This window comes from Mustela nigripes, chromosome 8 (assembly GCF_022355385.1).
Source record: "Mustela nigripes isolate SB6536 chromosome 8, MUSNIG.SB6536, whole genome shotgun sequence".
NCBI classification, from domain to species: Eukaryota; Metazoa; Chordata; class Mammalia; order Carnivora; family Mustelidae; genus Mustela; species Mustela nigripes.
In genome coordinates this window covers 45,890,083-45,911,240 of record NC_081564.1, presented here as the reverse complement: position 1 = coordinate 45,911,240, position 21,158 = coordinate 45,890,083, and the positions used below count along the sequence as shown (strand labels likewise).

The following is a 21,158-nucleotide window of genomic DNA, read 5'->3' as shown; positions in this document are numbered from 1 at the left end:
TGGGGGATGATTAAAGGGAGGGGACTGGATCCTTTCTATAGTACACAAAAAAATGCAGGGGAAAGAGGAAAGGAAGAAGCAAGCAAGAAAACAAGCACCCACCTTGGGTATGAAATTACTCCTCCTTTCTCCAAACCAGAATTGTGTATTTTTCTTTTTAAGTGAGAGACACCCGAATAGACTTGGGTTTGTGAAATATTTGCTCGTTAAAAGGACTTCGTTTAGAACTTAAAACAAGGGCAATTTGGGGCAATGAGGAACCAAAAGATCACAGGCCAACGGCAGGAATTTGACCTGCAAAACGCGCACACGTATGTAACTTTACCCCCTCTGCACAGCACAAACTTGTGCCAACGTCCAGCTCGGGCATGGATGTGCACATGTGCACGCATGCGCGCACAGACGTGTCCTTACACAGTTTAATTACGTAAATGATGCCTGTCAATCATCGTCATTTCACAGTTTTATCCTTTTTATTCATATCCACGGAAGCAAATGCCCTGGTAGACTAACATTTGGTTGCTTATGACGGGGAAAGACTTTTTTTCTGTTAGTTTTAATGATTTATAACATCTTTGACTTACTCTTAATACGAGGTTACCTCCTAGAGAGTGTGGCGGTGTTTTTAATAAAGGAAGTGATACACTACAAGGAAGAGGCATCTCTTGTGCTTTTTCTTAGTTCAATAAACTATTTTTCATAATTATTGGAATTTGGTTGAAGGGAATCCTTGTCCATATGGAGTGGAAAAAGCAGAAAGAGTCCTTGCTCCCTCCTTCTCCCTACAAAGGTTACCCTTTGAATATAAATTACAAGCCTTGTGCCTCTCTCATTCTAATCAGATGACCTTTTGAATCTAGTGGACCAGAGTTTAAATCCTAAGCCTGCCAGTCAGTTTTTAAATCAATGCCCCATTCCAGCAGCTTTCAGGTACATAACTTTAAATTGCGCTGGATTTCAAACACAGAAGTAAAATAAGTAATGCGGGTGGAATATTGCAGCTGACAGCAAAACAGCCCAACTTGACTGCAAGATCGTGGGCCAAGTAATGTCACCATGGGTAATCTCAGTAACTGAGTCCTTTAAAAATAAAACCTTTCGGGATTCAAAATCTAAGAGAAAAGGGAGGAGCGGGAAACTTGTAATGTTGGCAAGAGGACATTTCTGAGCAATTATCAATTTAAGCTCCCATTATTTGCTGCTAATTACTACACGAGGCTGTTAAATATTTAGCAGAAGTTTGTTTAATTGCGTTTGACTGCGAAGGGGATGCCTGACTCTGGCTTGAGCGGCAAGAGTCAGTTGTGTGCCTCAAGAGCCAGGCAGAGAGGAAATTTGTATTCGCCCAAGATGAACACATTACAGTGTCAGACAAGCCTTTTTTTCTTCCTTCCACAGATTTATTTATCTTTAAGGTATCTAAAATTAGAGCACGAAGAAGGGGCACTGTTCGCGGATGTAAAATTGGAAGGAGGTCATTCTTAACCTTGTTTACAGATGTTCTAGTTTAGAAAGCGCCAGTGTGATAAATTAAACATTGCAGGGGGAAAAATTAAAGCTTAGCAACAACTGGCACATGGACACATCTGTCCGTGAAGCACTGACTTAATCCCTGAATATCTTATTAGACTGTATTGCCTATCAAAGCCTTCTGTCCCATAATACGTTGGGATCCTGCACTTCTACAATCTGAACAGCATCTTTTGGCTCCAGTCTTTCATTCACTTTTGCTGGCTTTGTATAGTTCAATTTAAATTTTCTTTCGGCTCCTTGCATGTAAGCAAATAGTTCATGGTTTCCTTTTAAAAATAGACCTTAGATTTTTAATATATTTCCCAGTGGCCATTGTGCTATATTTTAGCCTGTACTTCCAATTTGGGACTTTTTTTTTTTTTTTCTTAACTTAGTAAGTATTGCGTACTATTGTCAGTTCCAAAATGGGAAATGTTTAAGCCTGGCTGGTATACGAAACAGATAAGGGTCAGCTAGCAACTGAAATTTTACTATCATTTTTAAAGCTCTCAAAAAATGGAATTATGGCCATGCTAATATTTCCCACATTTGACCCATCAGCAGTAGAGTCCCTTTGAAACTGGTGGACCTGAGTGGCTTGTTTTATTTGTCTTTGATGTTTAATTGTCAAAATTCTAGAAATTGTTCTACATTAGCAATTTGGACATGGCATTATTTTTAAAATCAGTCTTTGCTTAGGCTTCTGGAGATGTATTAGACCAAGACTAAGTGAATTAAATGAGTATTCTTGCAACATTGGTAACCACCATAGGCTCTGCCCTCTTGGTTTGCGGTTGTCAGAAAGAATACCTGTAATGAAGATAGGGTCTTCTTCAAGTGGGACCCCACTCCCTGCCCGGCCGGCCTGAATGGTCTCCAGCCGCACAGATGACTTCCTGTCCCAGACAGTCTATGCCTATGGATTCTCAGCCTGATTCATGCTTACTCTCCCTCTGCAGCCCCTCATTCCTCCTCCTCCTCAACTCTAGCACCAGGCAAGTATGACTCCTCTCTCATAAGAGGTCCAAAGTGTACTTTCTTTATGGTCCATAACACCCTGTCCACCCATGTTGGTCAGTATCCACCATCTCTGCTGCTGGTCCGACCCAGGGATTAGAACACGTCAACCACTGTCACTCAATTGCTTCATGCCCAAAGCCAGTGGAGCCACTGGAGGACATATAAGACCTTGAAAGTTGGCTTACATTCTCTGGGTCTTAATTTCCTCATCTATAAAATGAGATAATGGAACAGATGCTGCTAGGACCCTCCCAGCTCTGAAAACATGTCTTTGGTTCTCTGATACATTCATTACTTACAGGTAGAATCGACTCCTGCTATTAAATCTAAACCAGCAAATTAAGGATGATGTCTGTGCAGTTTGTTCAAAATAGATAGTTCAACTAGCCACACCTTAAAAATTAATTTCCAGAGTTCAGTATTTATCCCTTGTTAGATTGCAAATATTCCTAAACCAGGACATTGATTAATTGCCGTGAAAATGGACTGCCTTTATTCACTGATGGTACATGGGTGGTCAGTTGTGAAAGAGTCGACGTTTTCTGGAGACATTCAATTGTTCATACATGCACTACCATTTATTATATATCTAAAAGGACATTATATATCCTTTCCCCGATTTCTCTGCAATCACCCATTCTCATCCATTGACTATATTTTATTTTATTTTATTTTTATTTTTTAAAGACTTTATTTACTTATTTATTTATTTGACACAGAGAGATACAGCGAGAGGGAACACCAGCAGAGGGAGCGGGAGAGGGAGAAGCGGGCTTCCTGCTGAGCAGGGAGCCTGATGCAGGGCTGGATCCCAGGATGCTGGGATCATGACCTGAGCCAGACATAGATGCTTAATGACTGAGCCACCCAGGTGACCCCCCCCGCCTTTTTTTTTTTTTTTTAAGATTCACCCATTGACTATATTTTTAGATGCCATATGATATAGTTCAATGCAGCATATATGTCCCTTTTGCTATCCATTTTGTTTGCTTGCTTTTTAAATTTGGTGGAGAAGATACCTCTTGGACTAAAGACTAAGCATACATAAGAATGGCACAACAGGTTCGATGGGTTTTCCAAAACACTGTAAAGCAGTGGTCCTCATTGGGGGAGATTTTTTTTCCCCCACTAAGGAATATGTGGCAATGTCTAGAGACATTAGTGGTTGCCACAGCTGGCCCGTTTTTGATAGAGGCCAGAGATGCTGCTGAATATCCAACAGGGCAGGGGATACCTCCACCCTCAGCAAAGAATTGTCCAGCCCAATATGTCAATAGTGGCAGGGTTGGCTGTTGAAAGGCAAGTCCCACTGGCCTTCTAGAATCTATTTAATTTGTAGGCTTCTCTCTAGAACGAAGCAACCAAGTGACACAGTGTGTATAATGACTAAGAAATGGTTTACTGGATTGTCTTTTGGGTTACTTTGGATGAGATAGAACTTAATGCTGCAAATATATGTTTAAGACTTCTGAACATAAAGTCATGAACATGCCAATGTCCATGTATTTCAAGGTTATCTCAGACCATCCTTTGCTAGGCCTATTTTGTGTGAATGTCTAAAGAACAACAACAATAATAGAAATGTTCCTCTCTGAAGTTTACTGAGATGTGAAATTGTTTCCTATGGGAAATGTGATGGAAATTTCATTGCCAGAACCATTGAAAATTAGCCTAGAGTATAAACTTTATAAAACAACTCTGTTCCAGCAAGGGGACAAATGAGATAACCTAATGGTCCTTTCCTATCATTAGTATCTTGTATTTTTCTGGTCACTTTTGATGACAGTTTCACCTTTTGCTTTAATTCATCTTGGTGTTGTCTGGAAAATGCTTTGAGACGTCAGGCCAAGCCCATGTGAAGTATTAAATGTCAGAAGAAAAAGCATCAGAGTCTCTGTAAGTTCATGGCGATAGTATTACCATATGAAAAAAATAAAAAGGGAAGTTCTGTCAGTGCAAACATGATAAATGCAACATTCATGGCATTAGAGGGAGAGGCAAAAGCATATTATGACAGTTTCTGAAATGCCACTGATTATGTCAAAACAAAAGAATAGAACCCTATTTTAGTAAATTCTACCAAAGTAAAATTCTACCGAAGAGTCAACTTCTCTGGCTATGAAAATGGCCATGAATATGTTTTTTAGAGTCCCAAAGCACTTTGGGAACTATTACATTTCTATCTTTTAAAGAATATTCATTGAAATAGGTCTTACAAAAATGCACATGCCCACATACATGTTCCTGCTGGTCACCAGATAAGGTCCACAAAAACACAAGTCCCCCGAAGTTCTCCAGCTAAGAAGTGTATGGACTGTGGACAGGGAAACTTTGGGTGGCAAAATGGTATCTGATTGGTACTTTTGGACAATTTGGGTCTTCAGTGCCATTTTTAGAACATTACTGATGGTGCTTTGAGAGCTATAGGAATTCACATTTAATTAATTTAAGACTCAGAGTACTTTTGTAGTTGTGGGGACTTTGCAAATGTTCATTTATTACATTCACATCCCGTTAACCTTATTAAGGGGCCTAAAGGCCGCCCCTCGCCATAGTATTTCTCTAGAGTGTGGGGGAAATAACCCCGTATCCTGTCATCATTAGCTATGTACACTTTTAAAACTGTCTCACTAGCAAAAGAAGTTGGGGGTGAAAAAGAGAGAGGGTGGAAATGTAAAAATCTTGATTAGAAAGTATAATTTAATAGAACATGTATTGAACCAAATGTATTGATTAATGTAGAAGATATAGTACTTGTATTGATTCAAACCAGAGATTTAGTACTAAAAGCTCTGAGCCAAAAAGCTGTTGCAGATTGCTACAAAAGTCAGTTTAATGCTGTCCTTGAGAATGCCTTCACAAAGAAATTCTTCTAATGTTTGAGGACTAGGTGGAATGCGGTATATGTCAGTTTGATCCCGGAGGGTTTTATTTTGTACTCTAATAGCTGTTACGAGCCTACATTATATCCAAGGAGTAATTTTCCTTAGGGGTGCCCGGCTCGCTTTGTGTCAATATTCTAGCATTTTAAGTCACGTACAGTATATGCTTCTGGGAACAGGGAAGGAGCCAGCCAGACTCATAATGGTCTGCATTCATTAATAAAGGCAGAAGCTTCTGTCCCTCCATTGCCCACTACAGGGATGCCTCTTTGGCCTTCAGGGACCCGTACAGACACATTTAAAGAAAGCTTTATTTTGAGTGGGCAGGAGATGAAATGTAGGACTTGGAGGCATTTCCTAAGTCAGCTAGATGCCCGAGCTCAGGGGTGACCTTAATGGGTCAAAGAAGAATGCAGGTCAAAAGACTTATTATCCAGCCTGTTGGAAACCAATTGCTTTTGTTTAAAAAAAAAATAAAATAAAATAAAAAATAAAGCGGTAAGGGCTTAAAGGTGGACGGTAATAGTGGGATTCTGCGTGCAGCTTGTAACTGCCGGACTCTGTGTGTACTGGCATATGCCTCTGGAAAAATCCAAGCCTACAGATTATCCATAGTGTTTACAGATAAAGGTCCAACCCTCGTGATAAAAGGAAGGGTAATATAATTAGTTAATCAGTGATGATTGATTACGGATGTTTGCTTTCTTCAACTAAAGAAAAAACAACATGCTGCCAGGCGCTGTCACCATCTGTTGAAAGAAACAGCCACATTTAATCTTTATATTTCTTTTATTTCTTCCCGCCTTGCATTGTTACAGAGCCACAATTGCCCTACTATTTCATCTGGTTGGAAAACATCTCATTTAAATTGAATACAACTGCAGTTTAAATTCGGGATTCTAATGGCGTGGTGAATTAGTGGAAAGCTTGTTATTTTTTTTTCTTCTTTTCATTCCTTTTTAAAATAGCATGCTGGCTCTTTTTCTTAGTTTTAAAAGCTTGTCAGAATTTGTTCGAGACAAAGGGCTCTATAAATAGACAAGTCATGGTAAAAATGATTAACATCTTTGAATCAACAGATCACACAAAACTTCCATTCAAATGCAGTTTTTATTTTTATTACCATTGCTACTTAACATTTTGCTGATGCCAACAGAGAGTTACAAAGCACAGGCGAGACGTGGTCTCTGCCAAAATATTGGACAAACGAGGGCGATCTGTGGGCACAACTTTTGGGGGCGGGGACTTCATTTTTCCTCCCTGGGAAGGTAGATTCCCCCTGGCTTTCCTCCAAAGGTTCACTCCATCATTGTTATTGGTGCAAATATTCCAATTCACATCAAGATCACAGGAAAAACGGGATAACTTGGCCAAGGTGAGCAGTTTCGGGAGATTGCGGGGGTTTTATTTTTGTTCAAAAATATTTTGCTTGGATTGCATTTTAAATAGGATTAAACCGTTTGACCAGTAAATGTGGTCAGCTCTCAGAAAGAAGGAGGCTGAATTAATCATTTGTTAGAGTGCCAAGCCCAAAATGAGAATTCCAGTCTTGTAAAATGAAAGGCATGTCGTATTTTAAAAGAAATACATAGTGCTAGAAGGGAATTTTGAAAGTCCTTGTCTGTTTTTTAGCTTTCTAAGTTTAATTTCACATTTATAGGGGAAAAAAAAAAAAGAAAAAGAACACACTCCTCCCCAATGGAGCCCTTTTCAGTAAGGAGAGTGTTGTGGGGTGTTTGTGGTTTTTGGGGGGTTTTTTTGTTGTTTTTTTGTTTGTTTGTTTGTTTGTTTGTTTGGTGTTTTATTTTGTTTTGTTTTGTTCTTTCGTTTTTTTGTTGTTGTTGTTTTTTGTTTTTTGTTTTTTGAAACCTGGCTATTAAGGTATCCTACGTAGATGGATCTCCTTTTAAGCTTTAAGGTGTGCTGTGGATTTGGGTTTTTGTGTGTGTGTTTTTTGTGTTTCGTTCTTTTTTCCTTTTCTCTCTCTCTCTCTCTTTTTTTTTTTTTTTTTTTTTTTTTAGCATAGGCCCCCCTCGTGTAAAACAACTGCTCATAACTGGGATTAATGGTTTGCAATTTTCAGTTACTTAGACATGGGGTCTCCAAGAGATGGCTTTTTGCAGAGTAGAATATGGCTCTCTGTGGGATTTCAGAAGTTTTCTTCTCTTCCCACTTCCTTTTCTGTCGTCGCCCCCTCACACGCCCCCGTGGACTCGCGCGGATGTTCTCCTCGATTATGTAAAACACTTTCCCTCCCCTGGAACAGATCTTTTTCCTCAGAAGCTGGCACTGCCTTCAAGTGCGTTGGGGACTGTGAATCGCCGTGTGAGAGTGGCGAGAGGACCCCCTGCTCTGTACTGGTGTCGGGGTTTCCCCTGGACGTGAAGCGCCGGAACGCTCAGGCCGAGAAGGCTGCCCGCTGCCGGCCCGGCGGCCTCTTCCCCGCGCTGGGCGTCCGCGTCTGTCCTGCGGTGACGAGGGGACCGGCTCCTGTCAGGGAAAGAGCCCGAACAAGCGGGAACCATGCTCGTGGCCTACCCTCGCTTTGTGCTCTGCGCGTCTCTCCTCTCCTCTTCGTCTTTCCCTCTTGCTCCTTTTTCTCTGGTTCTGAAGAAATCATGTCTAGGAGTTTAAAAAAACAAACAAACAAACAAAAAACCACAGAGGGCTCCCGTGACGCAACTTCCGGTTTCTCTTACCAGAGGATCCTCTGTGAAGTCTAGAATCTCTCTCAGTCGGCTCTCTCCAACCCCCGAAAGCCAACCCAACCTGTGCTGTCGAGACACCCATTCCTTCTTCCTTCAGAAAATGAAATTGGGCCGTTTCTCTTTTCAGGGACTCATAATAAAACCTGGGGGAGGGGAACAGACATAGCCCAGGGATCCCCCAAATGGGGTGAGGAAAGCCTTTGAGGACTGGTTTTCTTTTGTTTTCAAGGCACATATGCCCATTACCTGAGACCACCTAGCTGGATGCCCTTTTCCCATCTTGACAGTCACTACCAGGGGTGGACACCAAGACTGGCTGGGGTCACCTGGACTTACTCAGCCCTCCTTTGATTTGAACTGGAGCCAAAAAAAAAAAAAAAAACTGGGGTGGGTGGAAAAAATGGCAATAATTGATCTCAGTTCTATGCAGGCATCTCCACAGCAAGAGAACTTCCTGCCTTGACCATGTTTCACACCAGATTTCCCATTTAGACCTCATTTATATTAGGCCTCTTTATTTTTGTGTGAGCTTGAATTTCACAAGCCATAATCTTGTCCTTCTCTCGAATGATTTATCTTCTTCTCTCTTAATATGCAAAACATAACTCCTTTACAGTAACAACTTTGGTCCATTGCAATAAGTGACTCATATGTATTCGTTCATTTCCCTGCACCTCTGAAGAGGCTTGTATGGCTCTGGTTTAGGATGAAAATGTCTGAGACACAACTGTTGCCCACTATTACAGCTGATTTGTGTTAGATTCTTGTTTTGCAGTATCTCAGTAGAGACACACACAAAAAAAACACTGGAGACACTGCGATATATCTTCCTTTATTAACCTCTAGAATCCTATTGAATGCAGAATGTCCATTGTAAGCACTTACACATTTAAAACTAATGTTATGAAATCGATTTTTTTAAGCTTTGATTATGGGTAAAAAAAAAAAAAAAGAAAGAAAGAAAGAAAAAAAGAAATCTCCCACCACCCATCAGTGTCCTATCATTTAGGCAACTTTTTGTCACCAATGAAAAACCTGATCAGGGACGCCTGGGTGGCTCAGTTGGTTAAGCAGCTGCCTTCAGCTCAGGTCATGATCCCAGCGTCCTGGGATCGAATCCCACATCGGGCTCCTTGCTTGGCGGGGAGCCTGCTTCTCCCTATGCCTCTGCCTGCCATTCTGTCTGCCTGTGCTCGCTCTCTCCCCGCCCCCCTCTCTCTGATAAATAAATAAAATCTTTAAAAAAAAAACCTGATCAGACTTGACCGTTTGAGATAACAAAGGGTATAAGAAAGCTTAGATATGATATTTTGAGCAAATGAGATTTGTATTGTTCATAAACTCTCCCATCACCTTTGGGTTTATTTTTAAGGAAGTAGTCTCATCAGTATTTTGATTACCCTTTCTGTCTACCTGTTGGTGAAAAATAATTTTCAAATTTAGAAATCGTAACAAAGAAAAAGAGGACTGGCATAAAAACTATTCCATATGCACTGTTAGGCTAGGGCTCCTAAGAAGGAAAAAAGATCGAGCTGAATCACTAAATTAATAAAAATAGATTTGTTTTCAATAAGAGAGAGTGACATAATGTTCCTCGTCATTATTTGTTGCCAGGCTTCAAAAATGGGCTAAGTTTGAAATAGAGAATGGAAAGCCTGGGTTCTCGTCACAGATCTCCCATCTCCCTCACTGGCGCTCTCAGCCCTGACTGGGCAGGCGTCTGGTTATTCAGCAGGTGTGCACAGACCACGAAGTTTGCTAGTTGTGGGCGATGAAGAGATAACAAAGACCTTTAAGGCTTAAAAACGCCACTTAAAAAACTTCATGGCTGCCGTTCAGCTCCATGACAAAATCTGAACTCCGTAGCAAGGTAAAAAAGGTACAAAAGGATCTTCATAATCTGACCCTGAACTACCTTCTGTCTTCCTTTCTCATCCGTACTCTTGGTTCAGGATACCCTAGGAGACTCCATCCAACCTAAAGGAGTTGCAGGTCCAAGAACATACCTTGTGTATTCTTGCGTCATTGCCTTTGCTCGTGTGAATGTGTTGGCTTGGAGTGCCCAATACGTTCTCATGTTTCCAGCCTCAACTTAGATGTCATGTATTACCTCCATTGCAGCACCTTCTCCAAAGTCTAGGCAGAGTTAGGAGTAGTCATGGCATTTCTATGTTCATTTGAGATCTGATCCTGCCATATTACCTTGTCATTTTGTGGTCATGTGACTTTCTTCTTCAAACTGTGCACATTTGGGAGGCTCTTCAATCGCCCTTGCCTAGCAGTTACTCTATTGGCCGGGTCTCTATGATGAGGGCGTTGCTGAGGGCCATGCCAGGTCGTGATACACGTGTTCAACAGATGTTTAATGAAGCAATGAATAAATGAATGGACACCAGAATTTCTGACATAAGGAAAGAGCTAGGCCTGCAAATAACCAGAAGACCTAAGATGTGTACTCTTAGTATAAATCAGGAGGAAATCAGAGGAGGGAGAACTCGGTTTTCAATGGGATGAACATGGAAGTGATTATATTCTGAGCTAGACCTCCAGGTTCTGAGCAGAAAGGATGGGGCAGGGGACTGTGTATAAGCTGACAGGTGGGAGATCCTGGCTCAGGGGAAATGCAGAGGAGGGAAGGGGCAAATCAGGCCATCAGCAGCATGCCCGGGGTGTGGGGCCATCCCTCATTGTAGGCTGCAGGTCTGTGTATACAGTTGTCCTCTCACCGTTGAGAAGTGGGGTGTCCACTCAGAGAGGGAACGTGCTATGTGGTTGGAAAGAAGACAACCCAAGTACCACAAAGGCGGCTTCCGCTGGGCTTGGGGGTCTTTGCAGCCGCTCTGATGTGTTCTTGAGCCTTGGAGTGCCAGCCCCAAGCCCACCCCAGAATAGGAGCGGGAGAAGCATCTTGCCCCCTCTGGGTTATTGGCCTGTAAAGACCGCATTCAGCAACAGATAGAGCCTCTGCAGTCAAGATGTTCCTATCTAAGAGTGGTGAGACCAAAAGCTTTTGTAAGGGAAATAACACACAGATAAAGAAAACTGTTAAAATCGTGCTACTGTGGTCTTTGAAAAATGGGTCTTACTTTGATAAGAAGAGACAGTGGAAGGCTGGCAGAGGCCAAGAAAAAAGGAAAGGTACAGGCCAGTCATCTCACCTCCTATAGGCCCCTGGCCCTACCTCTCCCCCCGGTACTCACTGGGGGTCCCCACGAACACCCCCTTAGGGGTGGGGTGCAGAAACACAGTCACATTTTTATCAGTGAACCAGCATGTATAGATCCTCTGTCTGATGACAATAAGATCACTTAAGTTTTTTTTTTTCCCCCTCTTTCTTTTTTATTACAGAACCATACGATGACCCAACACAGCAGTTAGTGCAAATACGGTCTCTCAAGGAGAATGACTTTTGTGGCACAAAAAGGGAACATGTTTTACTCTTTGCACGAAACGTTCATTGTTAATGTATAATATTCAGAAACATTGTATTGTACCATAAAACTTGTATTATCAAAACTGTTGGATGTTCATGTGTTTGAACTTTTGAGCACCAGATAGACTCCTTGTATATAAAGTGTTGCACATGTATTATGTCGTCTGATACTAAGATGGTCTTATAAAGACGAGTGGACTTGGGCCCTATTCAGGCAAGCTTAAAAAAAAAAAAAATGTGAGCAAAATGGCTTAAGAGAAAGTATTTTCGAGGAAGACAGATTAAAACAGCCGTTTCAAATAAGACTCTGTTTGGACTTCCTTTTATTTCCACTTAAGCCTAGAATTTCTCTTTTGGTATATCAACGGTTAAATCCAAGACTATTTTTTATTGCTGAAGATTCTCGCACACCACGAAGAGATGTTCTCGCCGAACAGAACCCCACAGCTGGATAAGGCCCGTATATATATTTGTAAGCCTTGCAATGTGACAGGTAGCATCACTATATATGCAATAGTTGTTATGTAGACTGTCAAAGATTTTTTTTTTCCTGGATACATTTGAAGCTTTGAGTGTTCAAGGTTTTCCTTAATGATTTCACACAGCCAAATTCTTGAATCAGTTGAACTAACCTGTATGTTACTGTTATTAATGTTTACTCTGCGGTCTGAACCTGGAGATTACTGGAATTGTTTTCCAAGAGGAAATAAATTCAGTTTACCATTAGGTATGAGTGTATTTGTGTGTTTTCTTTTTCTAGTTACTCTACCATTAAAAAAAAAAAAAAAAAAACCTAATCGCCTGCACCCTTGGAAGTGAAATCTGTTCTTGTGCATATCACAGGCATAACCTCAATCATATTTAACCTTTTCACTCTGGGCCAAATGCAGCCGGGAGGATATTCATCATACTGCATAGGGAAAGAATCAGACCCAATATACGTCTCCTCTCCCAGATACTACCAGGTCACATTGTACTGGTGGATTCTGACATCACAGATGGATGTGATGGCTGTTTTCTGCATAATTTGCAGCCCAATTCATGTCATGCTGTGCAAATCTGAACTCCAAGTAGATGGCTGCAATTTGAAAGGCAGTTTGGCTTATGTGTACTTAAGAAGCAGCTTTGTTCATTGAGAAGACAAAGCACAGAGCAGGGAGCCGGGGGCGGCTGTTGGTGCTAGCTAACTCGGGCGCTGACTCCCTTTGTGGCCTTCTCCAAATCACTCTGCCTCCTGGTCTTGGCCCCCTCCGGCCGAGTGAGGCAATGCAGCCTGGTCATCAGCCTTGACAAGGGCATGGGGTGTCCCTGGAAGACGGCTGGCACCACAGCCTGCGACACAATGAGGCATGAGCCGGAGCTCTAAGGTCAGAGCCTTTATGTTGCGGAAAAGGAGAGAATGGCAAAGCATGAGTTGAATCCTAGGATCCCCGTTTCGTCAAAATTGGTGAGTATGCACCTGATACTGACGGGCAACTTCCAACCACTTCGGGCTTCGAATATTTCACTCGCAATGACTCTTTTTAAGCTCTTCAAAACTCGGAGGACCTCAGGCCCTTTAAACATTAAAAGGAGCAAGAATCCTCAACGGGCACTTTTTGAATGGGGGGGATGGAAGCAGGGGCCCCGGGTGTGAAACCCAGACGGCCAGCACCACAAGGCAGAATGCTCCCGCGTGGTTCTCCAACCTTAGCCTGCATCGGGGTCACCTGGAAGGCTCGTGATAGCAGAGGGTATCCCCCTGACGCCCAGAATCACTGATTCAGTGGGCCTGGGCTGGGGTTCCAAATTTTGCAATTCTAAGAAGTTCTCGGGTGATGCCGCTGCTGCACGTGTGGGGACCCCACTTTGAGAACCATCGCTCTACTCCATCTCCAAATTAATTGAGTGCATTAAACGTGAATAGCCATGCAGAGTGCTGGAAAATTACACTATTTATTTTGTTACCAGTGAAGAAATTGGTCAAATGTTAAGATCCTTCAGAAACAAATACCTCATGGTGATTAAAGTACACGTGCTGGCCCGTGTTTCGTGTGTGTATTTAGTTCTTTAATGCAAGGAAAACCTACATCTATACATTTCACAACGGATTGCCAGCATGCTATTTAATTAAAAAGCTTTTTCACCAGCTACATAAATAATGAAGTATGCTGAGAATATGCAAGTACATTCATAATTAAAATACTCAGCTATATTTAAAAAAAATTAAGATCTCTGGTCTCTGCAAGGATATTGCATTTAAAATGGAATAGCCACGCTTAATAATGATTTTTTAAAAGGCTTTAAAACTGCTGGTATTAACGAGTGGGTTATATTTCGCTAAAAGTGAGGTGCTCTTCAATGACAGAAAGCAGGTGTTATCCCAGGGATGTATCCCCCATGGCCTTTCACAGCCTCGACTCTTAGAGACTTTCCAGATTTCTAGTAAACAGCAGGACGTGGGTTCTCAGGAAGTTGCAGAAGCTGGTACTTATTCTCCTAGAGGCCGTCACTCAGCTGGCCACTGGGCTCCTCTGACACCCCCAGATCAGCCTCTTCCCAGGCCAGGCTGGAGGTGGAAGGAGCTGACCCTTAGGAGCTCCGCTAGCTGGATCCTGTGGGAATCACTGATCATTCAAAAGCAGCGGCTCCTTCCTTAGCCAGCGGTTTGTCAGCTCGAAGCGACTGAGCTATGCATGGAACTGCCAGTCCCTCCTTTGCTTGTTACCTTGCCTGTATTTATTTCGTACTCCATTCCCTAAGAATGCAACGTAAAGATTAGTAAAATGTTATTAGGAAAGTCAGTGTGATGCAGAGAGGAGAAAATACACGCAGGACATACCTGGTTTTGTGCAGCAAACTAGAATGTGTTTCAGCATTGACTTTGAGCTTCCTCGTAGCAAGGGGAGAAAAAAATGAACAGAAAGGAGGAATATGCCAGTTTTGTAAGAGATTTTTTTTCCTAGGACTGAATTCCAAAAGAAATTTCTATAAGCCCTGATGTACAGGCGGGAGACCAATACAATTGCCACTCTTCCTGACCATGATTTTGTGATCTAACGGAGTGTTTCTCATCACTAGGAATGCTACTGCATCTGAGGGTAGGAGCCAGAGACACTCCTCAACATGCCACAGCCCACAGCACAGGAGCCCAGAACAAAGAGTTATCCGCTCCCAAATGTCAATCCATAGTGCCGAGGTTGAAAAACTGCTCTAATGGGAAGTTTTCTCTGATTTCCCAAGGATATTTTACATTGGAATCACCTAGAGGACTTTAAAAACCTCAACTCCTGAATCCCACTCCCAGAGAGCCTGACCTCACTGGTCTAAAACACAAGCCGGGCATCCGAAGTGCCAGAAGGGATTCCAGCTGGGCCAGAGCTAAGGTTCTCCAGCCCATGGGCTGGACTCCAGATGGGAAGTTTGAAAATAACCTCCAAGGGGACAAGGGGTGGGGTGGGTCTCCCACTCCCTTCCCTCAACAGCGCCTTTTACAACTGGGCATGGAACAATGACTTTAACTTGAAAGTAACGTGATAACCAATCGGGAGGAAACGACTCAGAACCTCACCACCCTTACACTGGGTCCGGGTCCGCAAACTCAAGTGAGACTGAGATCCAGCCCAGCGGACACCCTGGCAACCCAGAGAGCAAATGCCCCACCACCTGCCCCAAGGGTTGCCTGGAAGGCAAGCAGCAGCCTGTGAGGCCGGATTGTCCGGTGTCTCAGAAGGAGCCAGCAATCCGGGTGGGAATGTGCCAGGAGCCGGTTTCTAAATGTTGGCAACCTATTTCATGTTGTATTCAAACTCTGCTACCCGCACCCAGCCCCGCCATGTGGGCCAAACGAAACTCACTTTTCAGGTCAGCTCCCACTCTTGCATTGCTGATTTTGACCTTTGGCATTGATTATTCCTTTTTTCCCCCCAATTATTCCAGACTATTTAAAATATTTGCATCTAAAAGTTTGAGTTGTGCTTTGTTTTCAGTTAATATCAGGTGCACTTTCAAAGTTGCTCTGTGGCCCCCATGGTGATGCTGGTTCAGGTTGGGCAACAATGTAGCAAATGGTTGTGCTCTCCTGTACGCCCACTCCTGTTCTTGAACTTTGAGATGTCAAACAGATTTCTTTTTTTTTTTTTTTAATGATGAAGAATAACAAACGGTAGAGCGTCGATATTCTCTGTTGCAAGTTGGATAATGCTCTATTGTATGTTGCCAAATTCCAAATGCTTTTGGAATCATGCAAATGGGCTGACATTCTTCATGGAAAGCTGATAAGCGTGCCCAAGTGGAAGGAAGTGGCATCAGAGACTGCCTTTCAGGATCCTCCACGGGCTTATTAGGCTCGTTAAAGCCATGCTGGGTCTGGTCCAGAACCCGGACAAGGACTGCAGTGAACCCTCAAGTCCCCCTCTGTAGCGCATGGCAGCTCTGTAGCGCATAGCCTTTGGGGGTGCGGCGTTGCAGAACCCTTGAGGAAGGAAGTTTGGAAATCCGGATCCCACTAGAGAACACCTGCAAACGCTTCTGCACTTTGCTTCAGCAGGCCGGGGCCTCTCACCAGCTCCCTTGTACGGAGGGAGCTTTAGCAGACGGACTAAAAACTTCTGGAGTGCAAGGAAGAGGGATGATTTAGGGCAAAAGGACCCAGCATGGGTTTCTGGCAGGATCCCAATGCTCAGGTCTGGCTGGCACCGTATTCCTGGGTGAGCGCCTCCAGGGGCTGAGGAGTAGCCACGACCATCTCCGCCAGATTCCTCGGTAATGAAGTCAGCTGTCAACTCCTTGGGGGGAGAAGCACAGAGCCCCTTTATTTCCAAACAGGTGTTGCAGCATATTAAAGGTTGAATTCCATCTTATGTTCACATCCTGAATGAGCCAGTTTGCAGGCAAGCTCGGTTCTTTCCGCAAAGAGGGAAACTTGGCAATGCTGGAGGCTGAGTACTTAAATGGCAATCAACTTCTGGCTCATATCAATTAATTCCTTCATGGACTTCTGCCTGAGTATAGCATCTTGAATTCCCAGCTGCGGAGGCTAGGAAAGGCAGCCCAAACAGTGCACACCGCGATCTAGGGGTGAGCACACCAGTGTAGCGATCAAGGCTGTGTGGTCTCAGGGCAACGACGGATGCCGATTTGGGGTTCTCTCTTCACCTGCAGAATACAGGACAGGAAATACACCCCAATCTCTCGACGGGAAAGTCTTCCAGAAAACTTCTGCTAAGTCTGAGCGACATCATTCTGAGGGGAATCCCCTCCTTCGGCTTTAAAAGATCCAGATCCAAAGCGACCATGTGATGTGGAAGCAGAAAGGGCACTAGTAATCAGAGATACCAGGAAAACCTATCCAAAAATGGCCCTCAGCCCAAGAAACCTACTGGAGTCTTCTCCTTCTCTGTCTCACATGAACGAGGAGCATCTTGATCAAGACCTGCAGCAGACTAAGGGTGAGTATTGGTAATTCCATAGGAGAGTGACCCATTCTTCACCGGGTCCATGCAGACTATAGTTAAGATGTTGATATCGATATGGGGATGTGAATTTCACCTGCCTCAAAACTCAGGGGGTCTCCCCTCATCTAATGAGCTGATAACTGGGCTTTCACCTAGGTATGACCAATGAAGGTCAAACTCGCCTGGCAGAAGCAAAGTCATTTTTTTTTTTTACTCCCCTGCCTATGAAACATCCCTGGTTTGTCTCCCTTTCTTGCCCTCTTTTCCTGAGCCACAGGAAGATTTTAGTTCCCTTCGTCCAGAGACAAAATCTTTGGTTCTTGAATGGTCATGCATTGTCTGATACAGTAACCACTAGCTATTTAAATAAGTGGCTATCTGAATTTAAATTAATATGAAAAATCTTGTTCCTCACCCTCTCTAGGAGCATTCCAAGTGTTCGTAGGCCACATGGGGCTGGTGGCTGCCTTGGAACAGGACAGGTATGGCACAACCTCCTCACGGTGGAGGGCTCTATCAGGCAGTCCTCTGAGTCTAGCCCACTCCTCTCAGCTCCTTTGAACCCTCGCATGTGCAGAAGCCCCTCGTTCTCCAGTTCCTTTAGTATACTCCCTCCCATCTGCATACCTTCCTCCTGTCTTCAAAAATGCTCTTCAAATACAAACCAAACCAAAACACCAACTTTTTTTTCTTGACCCTGAAAGCTCCTCACAAGACTATTTTATTTATTTCCTTTATTTTCTTCCAAATTTCTCAGATCTGTGGTCTGCCCCACATCCTCCATTTCCTGACCGCTGACTCCCTCCTTCCTCACCTGCAGGCTGGCTCCCATCAATATCCTTTTACTGAAAATGTGTCCCCAAGGTCACCAATGGCCTTCTTTCTGCCACCCCCACCCAGGTCTCATTCTCTTCTACCTTTCAGTAATTAAGGCCATCGGTCACATGGTCCTATGTTCCTCCTGCTTGGCAAGATTTCTCATGTTTATCCTCTCCTTTCTATTTCCAATGACAAGACCCTTGGGAGAACCTTCTCGACAACTCACTTCTGTCCTCACACTTCTCTAGCCCTTCTTGTATATGGCCGCCATATTAATCTTTATAAAACACTTATTTCACATCATTTTCGCATTCAACAAATACAGAGGACTCCCAGAGAATGGAGTGAAAAAGGGCACAGAGTCAATGGAGTTTGAATCTTTCTCAGCCACTTGCTAACTCTGTAGCCTAGACCAACTCACTTTGCTTTTCTGAAACTCTTATTTCCTTCTTTAACTTGGGGTAAACATACTGACACATCTTTGTAGAATTTTTGCCAATATTATTATCAATGCCTAAAAATGCCTGCAATATATTAGATGGTCTATATAAGACAGTTACTGCTTTGAACATTATTTAATATAGGGTTTTTTAAAATGTTGATTCTAAAATCACTTTTTTTTTTTCATTGCACCTCTTACCCTCTGATTCCCTCACATGATTTCTTTACATTCTTTCTAAAATGTACCACTTTTCCCATGTGTCCTGCTTATGAAGCCCTAGACTAACGGTCTACTGTCCTCCCCAAAGGAAACGTAGTCCGTTGACTTTCAAGAGTATTTTCACTTTACCCAACGACCCACCAGACTCAGGCATGCAGCTTTCACGGGGCTCATCAGTCCAGTCAGAGCGTTCCCCTTTGCACTTCAACTCCCCTTTCTTTTCTTGTTCACTTCCACATATACACACTCTTCCTTCTCCCTCTCCACTCACCTCCACCCTGCACAGTCTTCTGGTCACAAACCAAGCCCTTCTTCTTCCATGAATCCCACCCCAATCTATACCACTACTTCTTTTCTAGAAATCCCTCTTGCATTTTTACAACCTAGCTTAACAACTAAGGACTTCCTCAAAAACTCACTTTGTCTTCCTAGCTGGGTTCTAGTCTTTCCAGGATGGGGAATCTGCTCTCTTTATTTTTTTTTTTTTTTAACCCACCCGCAGTGACACCACCTCATCGAAGTTCACGTAAGCACGCGTGAATGAGTTCATGGCTTGACCATAGTGCTTGGTCTGTCTCAGCGTGACATAGCCAGCCACGCTGTTTGCCCACTCGGTGCCAGGCACCAAGGATAGGGGGAAAAGATAAGATCCCCGCTCCCCGGAAAGCCACAGTCACAATCACCTGGACACGCCCCCTCAGCCTTGTTACTTAGCTCAGCAGTGGCCACCATCCTCATTAACCTGGGGACCCGGGCCAGCCTGGACATGATTTGTGGCCACAAGACATTGGAGTCAAGCATCCAAAACACCTTCCTCTTTAATCTCTTCAGGGACGGTGATCCCGGTTGAGGTGTGCAGCGCCAAAATCCCACTCTCAGCTGCTCCTGGACGATCAGCAGCATGCTGAAAGGCAGAGAAGCAACCAGATGGGGTCCACACCAGACTGACCAAAATCATTTCTTACCAATATTGGAGTCTTGCAGTAGACACAGCTAATCTATGCATACCCCGAATGAAGGTTAAAACACTATTCAGAACAGGATCTGAAAAGTACCAGATCTATATGTAAATCCAAGGTACAGCCCATTCCTTCCTTAAAGCAACAAAGATGTTGGCTGTGATTACTAGATAATAAGAGCTTTCCTTCTGACGAAATGGGCCTATACTGAACTGAGCGTGCACTATATTCCCTTGACAAATATATTTACAATCAACTCAGAACATGGAGAGAAAAGAAAATGTCAATAGTTGACAGCTTCTTGGCCTATGGGGTATAATCCAGGAGCATAATAAATTCATTTAAGCTTGGTGTTGAATAAATGCATGTTAGTCCTGTGCATTTTTTTTTTTTTTTTTTTTTTTGGCCTTTCCTCCAACACATTGTTTGAATACAATGTCACGTTTCTGTGTGTTGCAGTCTAGTGTTGTCAGCAGAGTCAGGAACCAAGTTAATCCTTTGGGTCAAACCTGGGGTAATTTTCCCTAATGAGTAAAGATAAGAATCAGAAAAGGGCACCATGTAGGAAAATGTCTTGTTGCCAAATGTTGGTGGATCACTATTTCACACTGAAATATAGGCCTCAAGAATGTCAGGCACTGGGAGGTTACAAAGTCTAAAAGAAGATGTATTTCCACGGAAGATCTTAATCATGATAAAGGGATAAGCCTAGTTGAGAGAATATAAACCACATAAAAAGCCACCTCTGTTTCGAAGCTGGATACCGCTCCCTTCTCCTCATTAATATAGTTCTCATCGCAGCCAAATTGGATGCGAAGAACCGTTCCTTATCCCTGGCAGATCTTGCAAGATAGCGAACATTTCAGACTTCGCGTGTGAAAGCATGACATATTGGTTAAGACTGAAAATAGCATGTTTCTGGTAGAGTTCAAGTATATAAGAAATACTACACCCCACTGTTTCTGTAAATGCCAGAGTTCCATTGAGTCGAGACAGATGGTAGCAGGCAAAGATGCAATCTTATAATCAAAAGCTAAAATATGTCAAAAATATGTTAGCAAGCAAAATATAGCAGATTACTAGCTTCTCATGTCATGACAGCTTGCAAAACATGTTAGGATGTTGAATCTCTAGTTATGTAAATAAAGGCACAGTAAATAGAGCAGCAGCAAATGGTGTGAGAGCTCACGTATTGATCAGCCCCTCATTGGAGTTTGGTGAAAAACCAAGTCATGTGGCTACCAGGGGCCCCAGATGGACAGGAAGAGGTTCCATGGTATCAAATGTGGGGATCCACTTCCCTTCCACGAATAACAAGTTTCTCTGTGATACCTAAAAGCTGTTTAACTAAATTACAAGAGGCATTCAAATTTCCCAGAGAGAATTGTAAGGAATCCGTTGAGAATCATCATGTCATTTAGCTCAGAGATACCAGAGGGTGGGTGTTATTTTGGGAAAACAAAATGTACCCCAGGCTTTCTGTATATATCAATCTCATTCCAAGGATGTTTCCTTGACCTCAGGATAGCAAGGCGTGGATGCCCCCCTGGAGAATGAGCTTGACCACAGGTGGGTCTGGGCTTCTCATTGTCTTGGCTAAGATTTGATCAGGGTTGTGGAGAGGGAAGGCATTGTCAGTCATGACTGGGGGGAAATGGAGATACTTCTATTGAGCACCTACTGTGGCCCAGGGACTATACTGCTGTCATATCAAATTAGACCTCTTGGC

At 43.1% G+C, this 21,158-nt stretch overlaps 1 protein-coding gene across 5 annotated transcripts in view; it reads left to right on the top strand.

The window, feature by feature from the left end:
• ZNF521 (zinc finger protein 521) overlaps nucleotides 1-12,283 on the top strand; it is a 277,394-nt gene extending 265,111 nt beyond the window's left edge. For all 5 annotated transcript variants that reach the window (XM_059409385.1, XM_059409386.1, XM_059409382.1 and 2 more), the window contains one exon: nucleotides 11,471-12,283. In XM_059409385.1, coding sequence (XP_059265368.1) covers nucleotides 11,471-11,500 — 30 coding nt within the window. In that variant the 3' untranslated portion in view covers nucleotides 11,501-12,283. The remainder of the gene's footprint in view (nucleotides 1-11,470) is intronic.
• Nucleotides 12,284-21,158: the final 8,875 nt, after the last annotated feature.